At 43.4% G+C, this 18407-nt stretch overlaps 1 protein-coding gene across 1 annotated transcript in view; it reads left to right on the forward strand.

The window, feature by feature from the left end:
- Positions 1-18407, forward strand: part of SNX7 (sorting nexin 7) — a 265145-nt gene that overhangs the window by 152832 nt on the left and 93906 nt on the right. The window contains exon 8 of the mRNA XM_069232138.1: positions 6224-6376. Within this exon, the coding sequence (XP_069088239.1) occupies positions 6224-6376 (153 nt within the window). The remainder of the gene's footprint in view (positions 1-6223; positions 6377-18407) is intronic.

Genomic DNA, 18407 nt, shown 5'->3' on the forward strand with positions numbered 1-18407 from the left:
TCTGGCTGCTGCCCGGGTGGCCAGGTGAAGTGCACTACAGCAGTAAAAGGGCCAGGCAGCCTGTCAGTCAGAAGAGAAAGTTCGGACTCTGCACGTGAGCCAACAACCTCTTTATCCCACAGTTCCCCATGTCCCCTTGCCAAGCCCATCAAGAAGCAGAACTTGGGGGAGACTTTCAAGGAAGCAAGCCACATTCCCAAGTAGTCCCTTCCAGCCAACCTAGCTGAGCCACAAACTCTGTCTCTCAGACTCTGAGTTAGTCCAAAAGCCAAGCTGTCAGCATCTGATAAATATTATGTAGTGCTGCTTGTGTTTTTTTTTTTGCATTGCTCTGCAGATGTTTTGTTTAGAACCTGACGGGAACAGAAATGAGTCCTGGTTGGCATAATGGATTCTGTATTATGGTACTAAGAGGTCCAACCCTGCCACTGAAAGCACTGTGAATATGCACATAATTTTAAATGTTATTACATACACTATTAGCTAGGCTAGCGCAAAATGCGCAAATGTTTAGGCCGAGGTTTGCTAAGAGCTTGCATAGCCCTTGCATCATGGAAGATGATGAAAAGGCAACACAAGCAAGCCCCTGAGTAAGATTTAATATGCCATCCAGAATTACCTTGCATGGGTCTGTATAGCATAGTCAATCTAGAGTAACACATGGCAGCACAAGTTGCTGCCTTGTGTTACTCTGCCCTGGGAAGCGTATTCCTACGCATCCTCTGCTAGTTTTGGAGCGTTCTCAAATTAACTAACAATAGTAAACCTGGGAATGCTTCAAAATACCATGTCTTCCCAGGGGAGGTGCAATGGAAACTCTGTTTATTTCTCATTGTTTTATCCTCTTTCGACATGTGCTGCATTTTACAGCACACATTGAATGACGAAAAAGCCTCAGAGGATTATTTTTTTGCTGAAAACCGTCCCTTATCGCACAAATACAATCATGCCTGCAATGAAGGCACCCTTGCACCATGGCGCAAGGGTTGCAACAGTGGCACTAAGCAGCCACTAGTGTGTGTGGCATCGAGAGCAAATATATGGCACCTTCCTGCCCTTTCTATTTGATGCAGCACAGCAAATTGTGATGCTGGGTTGCATTGCATCAAATGTTAGTTTATTATTAAGTAAGTGTTAACCTTCCATTTCAGGGGGTCTATAGTAGCTTCAAGGTGGTTTGAGAGCTTTTTATTGCTCAGAAGGGTGTAATTACTGATATTTATCTCTTTCCATGCAATTTATTGCTTAGTTTTACTTGCAAGAACGTGTCACTCTGTCACACATTTGGCAGGTGAATGCCACTCATAAGTAGACTGAAACCATAAAAATATCACACATAATCAATGTGAAAACGTGGCAGCTATGTGTTTTAGGTCTCCAGACATAGGCTCATAAATAACAGTTCACAGTAAAGCTATGACAGAGCAAAGAGGTGAAGGTTAAGTGATGGCAATGAAGGTAGTTAAAAAGAAAGTGAAAAATGGGAAGGAAGGAGAAAGAAAGTGAAGTAAATGCAGAAAACGTGGGAATAACAAAGGAAATAAGGAAAACACTAAGGAGGTGCAAAAAAAAAAAAACAGGGGAAGTGTGGGACATGACCCTTCCTGCAGGGTCATCCCCAAACGTTTTGCCTTCTGTTAGAAATAGGGTCTTTGATCGACAGTCAGGTTACCCCCTGATCAGGCAAGGACCCTCACTCTAGTCAGGGTAACAGAGAATCACCCTCAGCTAACCCCTGCTTACCTCCTTGGTAGCTTGGCAGAGCAGTAGGCTTAACTTTAGAGTGCTAGGTGTAAAGTATTTGTACCAACACACACAGTAACTCAATGAAAACACTACAAAATGACTCAACACTGGTTTAGAAAAATAGGAAATATTTATCTAAACAAAAGAAGACCAAAATGACGAAAATCTGACGTACACAAGTCAAGTTATGCATTTTTGGATTAAACTCATAAATAGCGCTTAGAAACACAAAATGCTTCAATGAGATGTTAACACTGCATCGTGACGGAGTTGTTCCCAAGAAACCGACACCAGCGGTGCCGGACATGGAGTCGCGTAGACCCCCAAGTACAGTACCTTTGGTGAACAGTGAAAACAAGTCGATGCGCGAAGTCGGGGATCGCGACATCTGTGCGAAACGTTGAATCTGCGCACTCCGAGCGGCGTCGGTCATGACGTGGTGCGGCAACTTCCACAGAGTCGCGGACTTCAGCGGGGCTGCAGTGGCATCGGTCCTGCGAAGGTTGTCGCGTTCCAGCGAAGATCACGGAGTCGGTTGCAGGCGGCGTCACCGGATTCAGCAGCGGCGTCAGTCCGAAGTTGATTTCTTTGGATTTCCACCAGCTTTCCTTTTAAGGGCCCATGGACTGGATAGGGCACCACTTGTCAGAGCAGGAGTCTCTCCAGAGACTCCAGGTACTGGCAGAAAGAAGTCTTTGCTGTCCCTGAGACTTCAAGCATCAGGAGGCAAGCTCTAAATCAAGCCCTTGGAGATTTCTTCACAAGATGGAAGGCACACAAAGTCCACTCTTTGCCCTCTTACTCTGGCAGACGCAGCAACTGCAGGATAGCTCCACAAAGCACAGTCACAGGCAGGGCAGCACTTCTCCACAGCTCTTCAGCTTTTCTCCAGGCAGAGGTTCCTCTTATTTCCAGAAGTGTTTCTAAAGTCTGTGGTTTTGGGTGCCCTTCTTATACCCAATTTCTCCTTTGAAGTAGGCCTACTTCAAAGTAAAGTCTCTTTTGAATGTGAAATCCTGCATTGCCCAGGCCAGGCCCCAGACACTCACCAGGGGGTCGGAGACTGCATTGTGTGTGGACAGGCACAGCCCTTTCAGATGTAGGTGACCACTCCTCCCCTCCCTCCTAGCACAGATGGCTCATCAGGAAATGCAGACTACACCCCAGCTCCCTTTGTGTCACTGTCTAGTGTGAGGTGCAACCAACCCAACTGTCAAACCGACCCAGACAGGGAATCCACAAACAGGCAGAGTCACAGAAATGGTATAAGCAAGAAAATGCTCACTTTCTAAAAGTGGCATTTTCAAACACACAATCTTAAAATCAACTTTACTAAAAGATGTATTCTTGAATTGTGAGCTCAGAGACCCCAAACTCCACATGTCCATCCGCTCCCAAAGGGAATCTACACTTTAATCAGATTGAAAGGTAGCCCCCATGTTAACCTATGAAAGGGACAGGCCTTGCAACAGTGAAAAACGACTTTAGCAATATTTTACTGTCAGGATATATAAAACACATTACTATATGTCCTACCTTAACCATACACTGCACCCTGCCCTTGGGGCTACCTAGGGCCTACCTTAGGGGTGCCTTACATGTAAGACAAGGGAAGGTTTGGGCCTGGTAAGTGGGTACACTTGCCAAGTCGAATTTACAGATAAAACTGCACACACAGACACTGCAGTGGCAGGTCTGAGACATGGTTACAGAGCTACTCATGTGGGTGGCACAACCAGTGCTGCAAGCCCACTAGTAGCATTTGATTTACAGGCCCTGGCACCTCTTGTGCACTTTACTAGGGACTTACTAGTAAATCAAATATGCCAATCATGGATAAACCAATTACATACAATTTTACACAGAGAGCATATGCACTTTAGCACTGGTTAGCAGTGGTCAAGTGCTCAGAGTTCAAAAGTCAACAGCAACAAGTCAGAAAAAATAGGAGGCAGGAGGCAAAAAGATTGGGGATGACCCTGCGTAAGCAAAAAAGTTCAACACCTTCCTTCTGTTTTTTGCTTAAATAGTTTTTGCTGATCTTAGGACTCTGTGCACTTTATCACTGCTAACAAGTGCTAAAGTGCTTTCTCTTCTAAACATGGTAACACTGGTGTATACCTAATTGGCATATTTAATATACTTATAAGACCCTAGTAAAGTGACATTACATGACATCAGGCACTGTAAATTAATTGCTACTAGTGGGCCTGCATCACTGATTGTGTCACCCACTTAAGTAGCCCTTTACCAGGTCTTAGGCCTGCCATTGCGTAGTCTGTGTGTTGTTTAACCTGCCATTTCAACCCATCAAAATAAACCTTTTCCAGGCCCAAACCTTCCTTTTTAATACACGTAAGTCACCCTAGGGTAGGCCCTGCACAGCCCAGAGGGCAGAGTTCAATGTATTTAAAAGGTTGGATATGTACTTTTAATTTTTACGTGTCCTGGTAGTGAAAAATTCTTAAATTCACTTTTCACTACTGCAAGGCATAGCACTCCCTTCGGATAACGTTGGAGCCTCTTATTACATTTTATAAGTGTAATTACCAAATGGGACGAGATGTTTGGGTCATGTGTGGTATCTCTGGAATCATAATTTAATATACTAACTTAAGATAAAGTTGGATTTAAATTACAATTCTGAAAATACCACCTTTAGAAAGTTTCCATTTTCCTACTTGTAGCCATTTGGTGCCTGCAGCCTGCCTCTGGTCAAATGACTGGATGTAGTTGGCAGTTGGGCATTATGTATTGCTCCTAGACAGCCACACACAATGGGAGCTATCATTGGCAGAATGAGAGGGAGGAGCTGGGCCCAGCCTTACTTACACCTGAATAGGATGTGTCCTATCTCCTCACAGAGAGCTGCAAGCTCCCTATAGTTAGTCTGAAGCCAGGGCAGAGAAGGAAGGGCATATGTGCACTTCAAAGGCATACCTCTAGAAGCTTCTCCCCACTTCATAGGCAGAACTCTATATAAAGGAAAGACTTCAGACTCCCCCACTTCTGTATACTTCTGGACCTATGTATACGCTGCCTGGAAGAAGGACTGCTGTGCTGCTACAAGGACTGCCACTCTGATGGACTACTGCTCTACACTCTGCAGGACTGCTGCTGTACAGGAATGACTGCCCTGCTGTGCTGACCTGTTGCCTATTGCCCTCTTGCCTAGGGAATAAGAAATGGACTTGCAACTCCATATTGAACCCAAGACCCCATAGAGACTCAAAATGCCAATCTGCTGGCCCCAGATCCGATCCTCAGGGACATAACTGGCTCCACGGCTCCTGGACCTGGTTCAGCGACTTCCTGACCCCCAAGAAGTGCTTGTCTGGTCCTAGACCCTTGTTGTGGTCTTGAGCTCTTCAACTCAAGCTTTTGCACTCTTCGCGACCGCGAATGGGCCCATTTGCTATGGAACCTCACTGCTCACACCGAAAATCAGCACAAGTCGCTGCAAGACCATCTCTTTGCCCACCAAGCATTGATTGAAATGGCAGACTGCGAACACGAAGTACCAGCCCGCTCTTCCGTGACACCCAGTCTGCTCCTCATACCACACCGATCACCACCATCAGCAATGCTTACTTTGCTCCTGGTAACCTTCTTCCACACGGACGGGACTCTTGGCACAAAACCTTTGAAGGTAAACCTTAAGCAGGACTATTTTGGGACTGTATCCATCTCATGCTCTTATTGTAGTTGGCTTAACCCTTTGACTTTTACCCAGTTAAGTACAACGAGGTAGTTGCATTTGGCACTTTATGCATTTAGGTGCTATAATGCAGTTTATTCTTTAAAAATTGATAACTCTGGTTCTACTGATTGGATTTTTGCTGTATTGGTCTAGTTTTAATTATTAAATTAAGCTCAATTGTTCTAACCTGGTGTGGGATCTTTTAAGTGGTGCTTCCACTGTATTACTGTTTGAAATGTTGCACAAATACTTTACACATTTCCTCTAAGTTAAGGCTGACTGCCATGTGCCAAGCTACTAGACTGTGAGCACAGGTTAATTTGGGGTTTGCTGGTGCCTCACCCCAACAAGGATTGTGGTTTCTGCATGACCCGGGCTCCCATCCCATTCGGCCAATAAGCCAAATTCTTACAGGAAGAAAGTCTGACAAAATGATAGAAAGGGGTCAAAGGAAAAAAGGATGGAAGCCCCCCAACACCCCTGGTGTTGGTCAGACTCATCACGTTGGCAATACTTTTACATTATTTTGTGATAGCCTATTCAGAACCATATGAAAGGCATTTCATAATTCTCGGAGCAGTTGGACTCACTTGCTTTGCTCTCCAGGTGCCTTATAGGTGTGGTTTAAAAGTGGGGTGTATTTTAATTTTCTGTCTACTCACTTATATCACAAGTATATGAACGTGGCTTGAACTATTCTTTTGTTCTTTAGAAGGCTGCTTTGATAAACACTGCAGATGGCTCCAGAATTTGAAATTTATATTCCATTGTATTTAGTTAAAAGAAGAAATCGGGAAACTGGAAGACAAAGTGGAGTGTGCCAATAATGCGCTGAAAGCAGACTGGGACAGGTGGAAACAGAACATGCAGAACGACATGAAATCTGCGTTCACCACAGTGGCGCAGAACAATGTTAACTATTATGAAGAGGTAAGAGTGCATAGCTTTTTCATGGCAGACGTAACTTTCTGTTTACTAAATATCATATTTTCTTGAAGAAAAGTGCTTTTTATTCAGTGCAGTGGTTCTTTTGTGTTTGATGTATTAGGAGGCAGGCAAATCCCGTTAAACACAAGCAGTTACAAAAGAGAAAACATACTGAAAACATCAGAGGTTGTGCAGGAAGTAGAAATTACCATCTCTAAAAAACATACATCCACGATTCTGCCTCCTTGCATTATTTTTTAGCCACTTCAATCCCTATTGTATAGTATTTTGCCTTCATTAAGGTGAACTTTATTTTCAAGTAAGTGCGAACTTTTTCTTACTGAAAGAGGTAGGCAATCTTGAGACACTTGAAATAGTACAGTAATTGTATTATATAAAGGAGACTTCTAAAATGAGGGAGAACTTTTGAGGGTAGCATTGTCGTTTCAGGAAAGTTGGTGTAGTTGTTGGGGTTGAGTTTGTGTTCTTATGATAGTTTAGTGAATAACCTGCAGTCCTCCTTTGGTGGACCTTGATGCAGGTAAACAGAGTGTTGTAGTCACGAGGAATCCACATCATCCCAAAGAATAAAGTTCTGCCTTTTGGCTAGGTGCGCGCTCTAAAACAATTCCACCTATATACAATTGCCACAATCTAAATGAAGAACAGTACCTGGAAAAGGTGTAAGTCACAGATAGTTGCTGTTTTGTAACTGAAGGGAGAAATGCATCAAATCACATAAGAGGTTTATGCGATGTTCCTTTTTCATTAAGTCCAGAATGAAGAAGCTCTTTAAATTATATGTGTTCACTAACTTGACTATAAAAGACGCAAATATTTGATATCTCTGTTTGCCCTATTTTCGTTATCGTTGATATGTGGCATTGTCTATTCAATGTCTTTCTGTGATTGTCAAGTGGACGATTCCCCTTTTCAATCTTCTACCCAATTCTACAACGATTTGGGACACTAAAAAGGAGACTAACCCCTATGAATCTCTCACGTTCTAGTACCCCACAAATAAAGGGCTGACTGAAACTTGGCCTTGAGCACAATGGAGGGTAATGACTAATGAAAGTTGTGTCCCGTTTGGAAAAGATGAAAAGCGACTCCCAAAAATGTAAACCATACCGTCAACAAGATCTCACCAACCGCCGTATGCACGTGCTCTGACCGTTAAATCCTTAGAAGACCATGTCTTTGTATTGGATGGAGTCCTAGAATGTCATGATAGGAGCTAGCATGGTAAGCGTGCAATAGTTTTACTTCTTTTAGTTGCCACATAATTAACATGTTGCAGGTATTTCATGCAAGCTGTTATGCTTCTTGCTTCAAAATGCTTCAATCAGCTCTGTCAGTGATAGTGGTTTGAAATTAATGCTCGAGGACCGTCTTGATTGGCTTCTACAGAATTTAGGTAATAATTTCCCTGAAGGATTCAAGTCACGCCAAGGAGCAAAAGAGTCACCAGATCCTCTCACTGTTTATTTATGTACCATTCTGTATTATAGCCAGACCCAGATGGGTGTCAGAGCATTGTTCAGAGTGTGTTAAATACATGCATATGTAGAATTTAAAGCTAGAGCAGCAGAGGTTGGTATTGTCAACTGCACATGTACACAGCAGTTTATATACAAAATAGTCAGGGATATGCATAGCAATTTCAACAGCTAGAGAGATAGTAAAATGCAAAAATACAGAATAGTCATATAGAGATATATATATATATAGAGAGAGAGAGAGAAAGAGAGAGAGTAGTTGGTATTCAATGGAAAGGACTGATAGAACAGAGGGATGTAAAAAGGAAGAAATGTGAATAATGTAGATAGAAATAGTGAGTTAGGATGGCAGTGTAGCAACTTCCGTAAGTAATAAGAATACAAAAAAGTGATTGATGGAATGCTGTACAACTGGTAATTTCTTGATGCCTCATTCCAGTCCTCCTTTTGTTTCGCCCACCATACCACCTCATGCAAATCAGTCTTGGTCCTGGTCCAATGGGAATAGTCCTGTACAGATTACTAAACGAGGTCCTCTGTGTAACGCAGCACAAGGAACCGAAGACCGGTTTCAGCATAATTCTTCAGTCGGAAGTGATAGAGCGGTCCGTAGTAATAATTTTACCCGCTTTCGGACGCTCTTTTAGGCCGATGAATCTTTTGACTAAGTGGGAACTCTCTGTACTCTTAATCGATCAATTTCATCAAATCAATAATCAATAACGAACATAAGCAATACCTTGATCAACATAACACTTGACAATTAATCCAGAATACATTTCGGCGGACCCTGACCTTTCAGTCAGGAATAATCACATCAGTTTATTCAAAGTTAGTGAATTTTATTTCCCTATATTAACAAAGCTAGCACAATATAAATGTGTCTCAACACCAAATGATAAACATATATGAACATTAATAGCTGTCCATATCGGCGAAACAAGTGTAATCTATGTAGCATTTGAATCACAAGGCATTCGATAATAGCTATGCAAATCACTAATACGATAATCTGTAATGAACTAATGGCATACATTTAGTCAGCATAACAAGATCTCAAATTGCATCGTGCGACATATGGGATCCTCATCTAACCTCAAATTAGCATCAGCATGTGGGACTTCATGCAAAAACGATTTAGCAACATTCATTTAGAAAAAACTCCTAACTAAGGATCTTATCAAAATCAGCAGTTGGTTACCTAAAAGAAACACAATGCAATTTTACAATTTCCTTTCATATTTACCAATTACGATCAGCAATCAAGGAAGTCTTCGTCTCACAGGTACCGTTCTTCGGTCAGCATGGGTACCGTTTCGATCAGCATAGGACGGGGCAAAGGGGCAGGGGTGGACGGGGCAACTGCCTCACGGCGGCAAGGTAGAACTACTACTACTTCATGCAAAGGGACAAATCAAAGTTAAAGTCTCTAGGGCAAGAATCATTTAAAGTCTCTTTCTCTCGATTAAAAAAAGCATCAAAGTCTCTCAAAATGGCGTCGCAGCAAAGTGGGCCATAATAGCTATGAAGTCTGCAAAATGGCGGGTATCGAGCTGGTAATGGCTACTTTCTTCTCGTGCACCTGGTTTTTATAGACAACAGTTCAAATCCAGTAGGGTCTTCCATTGGAGGGTTCATAGGTTAGCTTCAAATTGTCCAATCAAAAACGACAGTTCTCAAGCTTTTACTTAAGCATACATTATCCTTGGAGATGGGTACGCAAGTTGCAACATTTTATGCCAATTAACTCACTTTCAGAGCTTCCATTGTCCGCACCTGCAAATCGACCTTGGAATAAAGAGAAATATGCCAGGCTGGCACGAAACCTTAAGGTAAGCATGTGAACGATCTCAGTGGAAAAGTACAGCTTCAAGCAAAAATACACGTTTATTAGCACAGTGGAAAAATACGAGCATCTAAACCGTGAGACCAGGCAACTAGGCCAAAGCCTCTGCTAAAGTAATGCTAAGCTAAAACATTTCAACGAGCAAATCATAGCACACGTTTACGATTATGTCGGATTAGTGCAATTCTAATACACCACGTTATATAAAGCACGCGTATAAATGTTGGCAAACTACTCTGAGGGCACATTTTGTCCCCGTACAATCTTTATTAGTTCGGTTAAAGTCACACATGATTATTTCACACTACGTTTACGCTCTAATAAATGTAAAACCTTCATTTTCTGCTTCATCAATCCCTCCTCTGATGACTACTTGTCATCACACCAAACCATGCCCACAAATTTTATTCCATTAAAATTCTGTCAGTTCTCTTTTCCTTTTAATTCCCCTAGTTTGCGCTTTGTATTCTTCTGCCATTCTTTTCATAATTTTCTCTTCTTTTCTTCTCTTAATTCTTTCCATAATCATTATTATTCCCCTTTTTATTCCCCAAATTCCAAATATGCAAATTATAACTATTAAAATTCCCTCTATTATTTTTAACAATATTCCATTCCAAATTCCCCCAATCCAATGTCCCACTGAAGCAAGTCCTTTTCCAACCTTCTCCCACACTCCTGGTTCTTTCAGTTCCTTCAAATCTGCACTTTCTTTTGTTAGATTAGCAAGCATAGTTTTAATTTTCACACTATTGTCTGGAATATAAGTACAACAGTGGCGCGCACCAAGCATTTTGCAAACGCCACCATCCTTTGCTAAAAGGATGTCTAAAGCAAGCCTATTTTGAAGAGTCATAGCTCTTTCCGCTGCAAGTTCAGCATCTATCAGGATTATAGCACCTGAAAACTTCGTCAACATGTTATCTACTATAGTAGACAACTTTCTTATTTTGATGGAATTCAGCACAACTCCCAACGAAGGAATCATGGCTCCAAATATATCTCCTACCACAGCAGCTGCGGTCTCTCTTTTCTGGATACGATGGGATCCAGATGTCTTTTGAATCATCGATAGGTCATCCAGTTGATAAACCTTTGGGAACACTATACCCAAATAACATCTCCCCCACCACCCCTTTGGAAGACGATAATAGGCATTATACCCACAAATGTAATATACACCTGGAATGACAGGGTCAAGTCCGTCCATCATGAATGTCCATTTGGCCTTAAAGATAAACGTATGTTTACACTCACTTGCTCCTACAAAAATATTGTCATAATAGGATTCTCCTCGATATATACAAAATTTCCCTACATGCCAAGCATCTAAAGCTATTTTCCCTTGTGTCTTTATTGCAGCAAAATCATAATTATCTACTGAAGTCCTCTTATGTAGCTCTTTTTCTAATTTCGCCTTCATTTGTGCCCTTCTATCATCTGTGCGATCTAAAAAGCTTATTTCTACTGCAGAGAGCGAGCAGGTAAGATTTTCCCTATGAGCGTGAGCCGTTTCAAAAGGTTGCATTGGCTCGAAAAATTCCCTCATTATTTTAGCATCCCAATCTTTAGCAATCTGGCTTAGCTGCGCTATTATAGGAACATATGTAAAGGTAACATCATAATTCGAGTAAAAATACTGTATGTTAGTTTGACCATAAAACCTAGACATTACTATACTACACGTAATCCCGTATGTAAGTGGCATGTGGTGATAAGTCACCCCTTCCTTTACTGATGTCGGTATCTGTGTACACACGTAACAATCCTTCGCATCCATAGTCTCAACATATTCTGTTAGCAAGCGATAGAAAACGTTATACGAAAGCTCTTTCTTATCGTGCAAGAGCCTCTCATCCAATGCTAGTCTTTTCAATGCGGTTAGTTCAGTGACAGTAACAGGAGCAAAAGTAGAAGCCTCAATATTCTCATTCTCACCCTTTCCATGCATTCCAAGCACAATTGCCATTATTATTAGTACACATGTAATTACCAAGCCTATACACACATATTTACAATATTTCTTTCTATTGTTTTGCGTCATGATCTATATAGAATCAGAGAGCTGGAAGCACCTATAAAATAAAACTATTTAGCAATTCAGTTACAAAGCTGAGCGAGCGCAATGTTCACACCGTCTTCTTCAAAAAGGCCAGTCACTGATCGGTTAGCAGCTTTTGTCTCAATTCGGCAATAGTTGGCAATCAGGTTTTCAAAAGTCTTATCAGGTTAGCAAATGCCTCATCCGGTTTAGCAATGTCTCAGCTGGTTGTTTGTTTCACGTTAGATTGTAGCAAGCAATATCATTTATTACCCTTTCAATCAACGGAGTCCATAAAACTTTTCTTTTCTATTGGTATCTCTTCTTCTTCTTCGTTCTCAATGCTTAGAGATACAAACTCGTCAGTCCAATCCTCATTGACTGCATATGCCCATTCAGGACCGGAATATCTTCTGTTCGGTATCCTTTTCCTTTTCAATTTTGCTTCTCTTTTCGATTCTGCTTCGCTGGTACTTTCCTCTTTTGTCGAGTCTTTTTCTTCACTCGGGGATGACGCCCCGACAATTACTTCTTTTCTTTTCTCTTTCACCTTTGGCCTTCCTCCCTCGTTCAAACTTTCTTCAGTCCTTTGTTTTATTGGTGATATGCTTAGTCTTCTCTTTGCACCATGTCCATTTGATGGACCTGCGATCTTTTCTGAGGAATCTTGAACCTTTTCGTTCAGTTCTGACTTGTCCCCTCCTTCTGGGGAATCAATCACGTTCTCTTTTTCTTTTTCTGTATCGTCTGCTTCTGGGAAAGCCCTCCTCTGATCAGGCTCTCCTGCTTTTTCACCTTTTTCGAGCCCTTCGTCACCGTTACTTTCGTCAGGCTCTTTATCACTTTCAGCTGCTTCAGGTTCTTTGTCACCTTCAGCTGCTTCAGGCTCTTTGCTACCCTCAGCTGCTTCAGGTTCTCTGTCACCTTCAGCTGCTTCGTCGCTGTCTGAACTTTCTCCTTGGTCTCCCCCAAGCAAGTTGGTCTCTTCGTCCTCAGAGAATATCTCTTTATCTCCCGTTTCTGCCCGTTCGCTTTCAGTTCGGTTTTGCTCTGTCTCAGCACTCAGCACTGTTTTGTCAGACACTGGCAAGGGCCTTTCCAACGGGGTTCCAGACACGACTTCCTCACGTGCTTCTTTACCACGACCCAGTCACCTGCTTTCAGTGCGTGTCCTGGACCTTGGATCGGTGGCAAGGTGGTCGCTTCCACCTGGTGAGAGAAAGAGCGAACCACGTCAGCCAGACCCTTGCAGTAGTCTAACACCATATCATCTGTAATATTCAAAAGCGCGTTTGCGGGAACTGCAGGAAGTCTCATAGCCCTGCCCATGAGAATTTCATGCGGAGACAATCCAGTCTTTCTATCAGGGGTGTTTCTCATTGACATTAGCACTAAGGGCAATGCGTCAGGCCATTTCAAATTTGTCGATGCACATATTTTCGCCATTCTCGATTTCAGTGTACCATTCATCTGCTCCACCAGTCCTGAGGCTTCAGGGCGATAGCTACAGTGCAGCTTTTGCTCAATGTTCAGCGCTTCGCAAAGTAACTTTATCACCTCGTTATTGAAGTGACTTCCCCTATCTGATTCTAAAGAGATCGGGAATCCGAAACGTGGTATCAACTCCCTCAACAATAGCTTCGCAACTGTAAGGCTGTCATTTCTACGTGTGGGGTATGCCTCAATCCAGTGACTAAAAATGCACACAATCACCAGCACATATTTCAGACCTCCATGCACAGGCATCTCAATGAAGTCCATCTGCATTCGACTAAAAGGCCCGCTTGCCCTACCAATGTGGCTCGCGTTCACAACTGTTCCCTTTCCTGGGTTCATCTGCTGGCAAGTGACACATCGATGGCAAACTGCTTCTGCAGCTTGACGAAATCTGGGGTTAAACCAATCAGTTTTGAACAATCTTATCATGGCATCTCTCCCTAGGTGAGCCTGCCAATGATAGAACCGCGCAAGCTGTGATAAGAGACTATTTGGCAAAACAAATTTTCCCTCATGTGAAACCCATAACTCGTCTGGTCTCTTTATACATTGTGATTTAATCCAGGAATCTCTTTCATCCTCCCTGACATTATTCTGTAATGCTTTTAGTTCATCTATTGTATCTACGACCTTCAAGGCAAATGCTTCAGCTGGTTCGAGTTCCGGCTCACTTATTGAATTCCATTCATCTCTGAGTAATATACAGTTCAAGGCACAAAATCTTGCGACTTGATCCGCATATGCATTTCCCAGAGAAACATAGTCCTGTCCTTTCGTATGAGCACTACACTTTACCACTGCAACTTCGGCTGGCGCTTGAATGGCGTGTAACAATTCCCTTATCCTCTCCCCGTTCTTCACTGGGGATCCTGAAGAAGTCAGGAAACCTCTCTGTGACCATAGTTGTCCAAAGTCATGCACAATCCCAAACCCGTATTGACTATCAGTGTAAATGGTGACTTTCATTAATGCAGACAGTTGACATGCTCTTGTAAGGGCTACAAGTTCTGCTACTTGTGCAGAATAGACTCCTTGAAGCCATCCCGCTTCTAAGACCCCTGTTACAGTACATACAGCATATCCCGCTTTCAAAATTCCCATCCCATCTCTTAGACATGAACCATCCACAAAAAGAATTTGATCATTTTCATCAAGCTTAGTATCCTTAATGTCCGGTCGAGGTTTTGTGCAAAATTCAGTCACCTGAAGGCAGTCGTGCTCGACGTCTTCAGCGTTCTCAATTTCGACATTTTCTCCAGGAAGCAAGGTTGCTGGATTCAACGTAGTGCACCTTTTCAGCTGCACATTCGGTGAGTCCAGAATTATCATTTCATACCTTGTGAGTCTTGCTCCAGTCATGTGCTGCGTTCGGGAGCGGGTCAAAAGTATCTCGACTGAGTGAGGGACCATGACTGTTACTGAGTGTCCCATCACTATTCCTTCACTCTGAGTGAGGCTGATACCAACTGCTGCTACGGCGCGCAAACACCCTGGGAGTGCTGCTGCGACCGGATCCAGAGTAGCTGAAAAATACGCTACCGGTCGGTTTACGCCACCATGGGCTTGAGTCAAGACAGACAGAGAACATGCATCACGTTCATGACAAAACAATGTGAAAGGCTTTGTGTAGTCAGGCATACCTAGAGCTGGAGCCCTACACATGCATTCTTTCAATTCAACAAAAGCATCCATCTCATCTCCTTTCAGTTCAATTTGATCCAAGGCATCCTTCTGGGTCAGTTTCAGTAAAGGCTTTGCTAGAGTCGAGAAGTTGGGAATCCACTGGCGACAGTAGCCCACCATTCCCAAAAACTTCCTCACCTCCCTCCTTGTCTTTGGTGGACTCATTTGAAGTACGCTTGTTATTCTTTCCTTCATTATTCTCCTTGACCCTTTCTCTATCTGGTGACCCAAGTATTTCACCTTCTTCTGACAGAACTGCAATTTGGAAGGAGACACTTTATGTCCATTCCTCCCCAAATGGTTCAACAGAGCAATGGTATCGGGTGTGCAGCCACTTTCTGTCTTTGATGCAACCAGTAAGTCATCAATGTACTGTACTAGGGTTGACTCGAATGGCAATTCTAATGCTTCCAAATCTTTCTTTAGAATCTGATTGAAGATTGACGGTGACTCAGAAAACCCTTGAGGAATTCGACACCAACTGTATACTCTGTCTAGGAATTTGAAACAAAAGAGGAATTGGCTGTCCTCATGAAGAGGCACCGAGAAGAACGCTTGTGACAAATCGATAACTGAGAACCACTCAGCATCGCAAGGGATCTGGAACATTATCACAGCTGGATTTGGTACGACAGGGCAGCATTTGACTATGATGTCATTTATTTTCCTCAAGTCCTGCACAAGTCGGACCTTTCCACTCGGTTTTATTAGTCCCATTATTGGTGAATTACATGGACTGCTTAACACTTCTTTCAGTACCCCCTGTTTTACAAATTCGTCAATAAGTTGAGCAACTTTCATGAGGGTATCTTGTGGCATGTGGTATTGTGGGGTCTGGGGAAAGATTGCATTGGGCTTTACAGTCACTTTCACTGGTTCCACTCCTTTCATCAATCCCACCTCTTTCCCTGTCATGTCCCACACTTCCTTTCCGACTGTCTCCCGTAATTCAGCTGGAATATCTTCTTCAGTTATCATCGGGAAAAGACAAATCAGAGGATACTCTTCATCTACAGTTTCCATCTCGTCCCCCTCTACACTGTCCTCTTCTTCCCCATCACTGCTCGTCTGTATTGTTATTCCTTCGTTCGAACACATGATCGAACAACCCAATTTGCACAATAGGTCTCTCCCTAATAGTGCTATCGGGCTTGAGTCACATACCACAAACTGATGTACCCCTTGATAGTTCCCGATGCTGACTGGTACCGGATCTGTAATTGGGTTCGTCAGATGTCTGTTTGCTACTCCCACCACTTGAACTGTCCTCCCTGAGAGTGGCAAATTTGGTACTTCACTGCTCTTAACAGTTGAGCGTGTGGCCCCCGTGTCAACCAAAAATGAGACACGATGACCCATCACTCTTCCCTCCACGTACGGACCTCTTTGATCAACTTCCAAGGATGCTGCAAGCACACAATCTCCTTCTTCTTCTGAACTTTCACTCTCCCATACATTGTTTATTCCACTCTCACTGTGTAGTGGGAACTGTTGTACGGTGGCATTTGTACTCATTACCTGACCCGAGACCTGTGGAGGAACCATCACTTGCTGCTGACTCATTGGTGCCAAGGGTATTTGCATTTGCTGATTATGTACCATAGGTAACTGCTGTTGCATTGGCTGCATTTGCGTCATCTGCATACGAGGCATCTGCATCTGCTGCGGCTGCATAGGTTGCAATCCCTGCAACTGATTTACGGTCTGAAAATTTGGGCTTGGACCTCTCATTTTCGGTCCCCTCATTGTCTGAAATGCATTGACATCATTGTTTTGCTGACCAACACCTGCACCTGCACCTTCCTGCACCACCATCGGGCACTCGCGTTTCCAATGACCGACAATTCCGCACACGTGACATGGCATCACCTTCTTCATTGCCTGCACACCAGTCACAACCGTGTTCAAATCCGGACCATTATTCACAAAACCTCCTCTACCTCTGCCTCTCGCCTGTGGCTGAAACGCCATGTTTCCCTGCAACTGCGGCTGCTGTTGCGGTACCTGCTGTTGGAACCCTTGCATCCCTTGCAAACCTTGCAAACCTGTCTGAGCTGCTTTAAGCTGCATCATCATCACCTTCTCTTTCAGCCTTTTCTGTTTCACTTCAATTTCGTCACTACAGTATTTCGCATAATTCAACACCTCATCAATCGGTTTCGATTGCCAACAAATCAAATGCGACTTTATCATCTGACTTATCTCTGGTCTCAGCCCTTCCACAAATCTGAACACAAAATGAAGCATGTCCTTCGCCTCGATTGTTTCCGTGCCACTGTAATTCTTAAACGCCTTCAACAACCTCTCATAGTAACTATGGATCGACTCTTTAACCTCTTGGGCCGTTCGATCGATCTTCTGCCAATCCACATTTTTCGCGGCTACCTTCGTCTTCAAATGCTCAATCACCTTATAGTACAGGCTCATCACCATAGGCGATGGTGCACCCGTCTCCCTGTCTCTCTCTGGTTCACTCGTCGGCCAACCTACAGCTCTTTTGCAATCCTCCCACAAATCTGCCGGAACCACAATCTCAAACAGAGTGTTCAGGTCTTCCCAGAGACATTTTGCAAGCTTCACAAACCTGTCAGTCTGCTGATACCATTCAATCGGTTTCTCTCTCAGTTTGGGAAAATCATCCGTAAAAGACTGAATGTCGCTTCTGTGCCATGGTACATGTATTAACTTTCCCCCTGCTGTCTCCCTCATTGGTAACATAGTTACTGTATCACTACTCTGCGGTCTTTTCTCATTGTGCTCTGTAGCACTGTCCCTCCTCTTTTCCTTCCTCTTTACCCACCTGCTTTCCCACTTGTCTAGACACCTCCACACTTGGGCACTCTGCAGCAATTCTCTAAGGTGGGCCTTCATGCCTGCTGACCTCATGTGTTCAAAATCTGTGGTCCCAAAATCCAACCTGTAGCTTCTGCTCAAGTGTTTCATCTTGTCTATGTCCACCCCGTTTCTGTCAGCTGCTTCCTGCAAGCTCTTATGTACCTTGTTCACTTCCTTCGTAATCCTGGGACATAGATACCTCAGCTCTTCTTCCGTGTAGGACTCTAACCTATTCACACCCATAGTCCCTTCCACCAATTCTTGTGCTTCCATGTTCAACCTGACCCTATTCATATAATCTTCTCCTTTCCCACTGGCTGAACTCTGCGTGGAATTTAAACTGTTGAACCACTGTGTCAGCTGTTGCGCATTCACCCCCATCAGCGTAGCGTTCACATCGACTGCCATTGATGGTTGCGGCAACTTTTCAGTGTTCGATGTTAAAGGTATTATCAGTGGGGGGCTCGACCTCACCAGCGTTGACTGAGCACATATGGGACTAAACTCCATCAAGGACCCAGATCCATTTGGCTGAGCCGCTATCGGAGTTATCCCTGGAGTGTTTTCTATGCACCTCCTTTCTGTCCCGTTCTGCAGCATTGATCCCTGACCGCTCATACCCAAGTTAGGCTG

This window comes from Pleurodeles waltl, chromosome 4_2 (assembly GCF_031143425.1).
Source record: "Pleurodeles waltl isolate 20211129_DDA chromosome 4_2, aPleWal1.hap1.20221129, whole genome shotgun sequence".
NCBI classification, from domain to species: Eukaryota; Metazoa; Chordata; class Amphibia; order Caudata; family Salamandridae; genus Pleurodeles; species Pleurodeles waltl.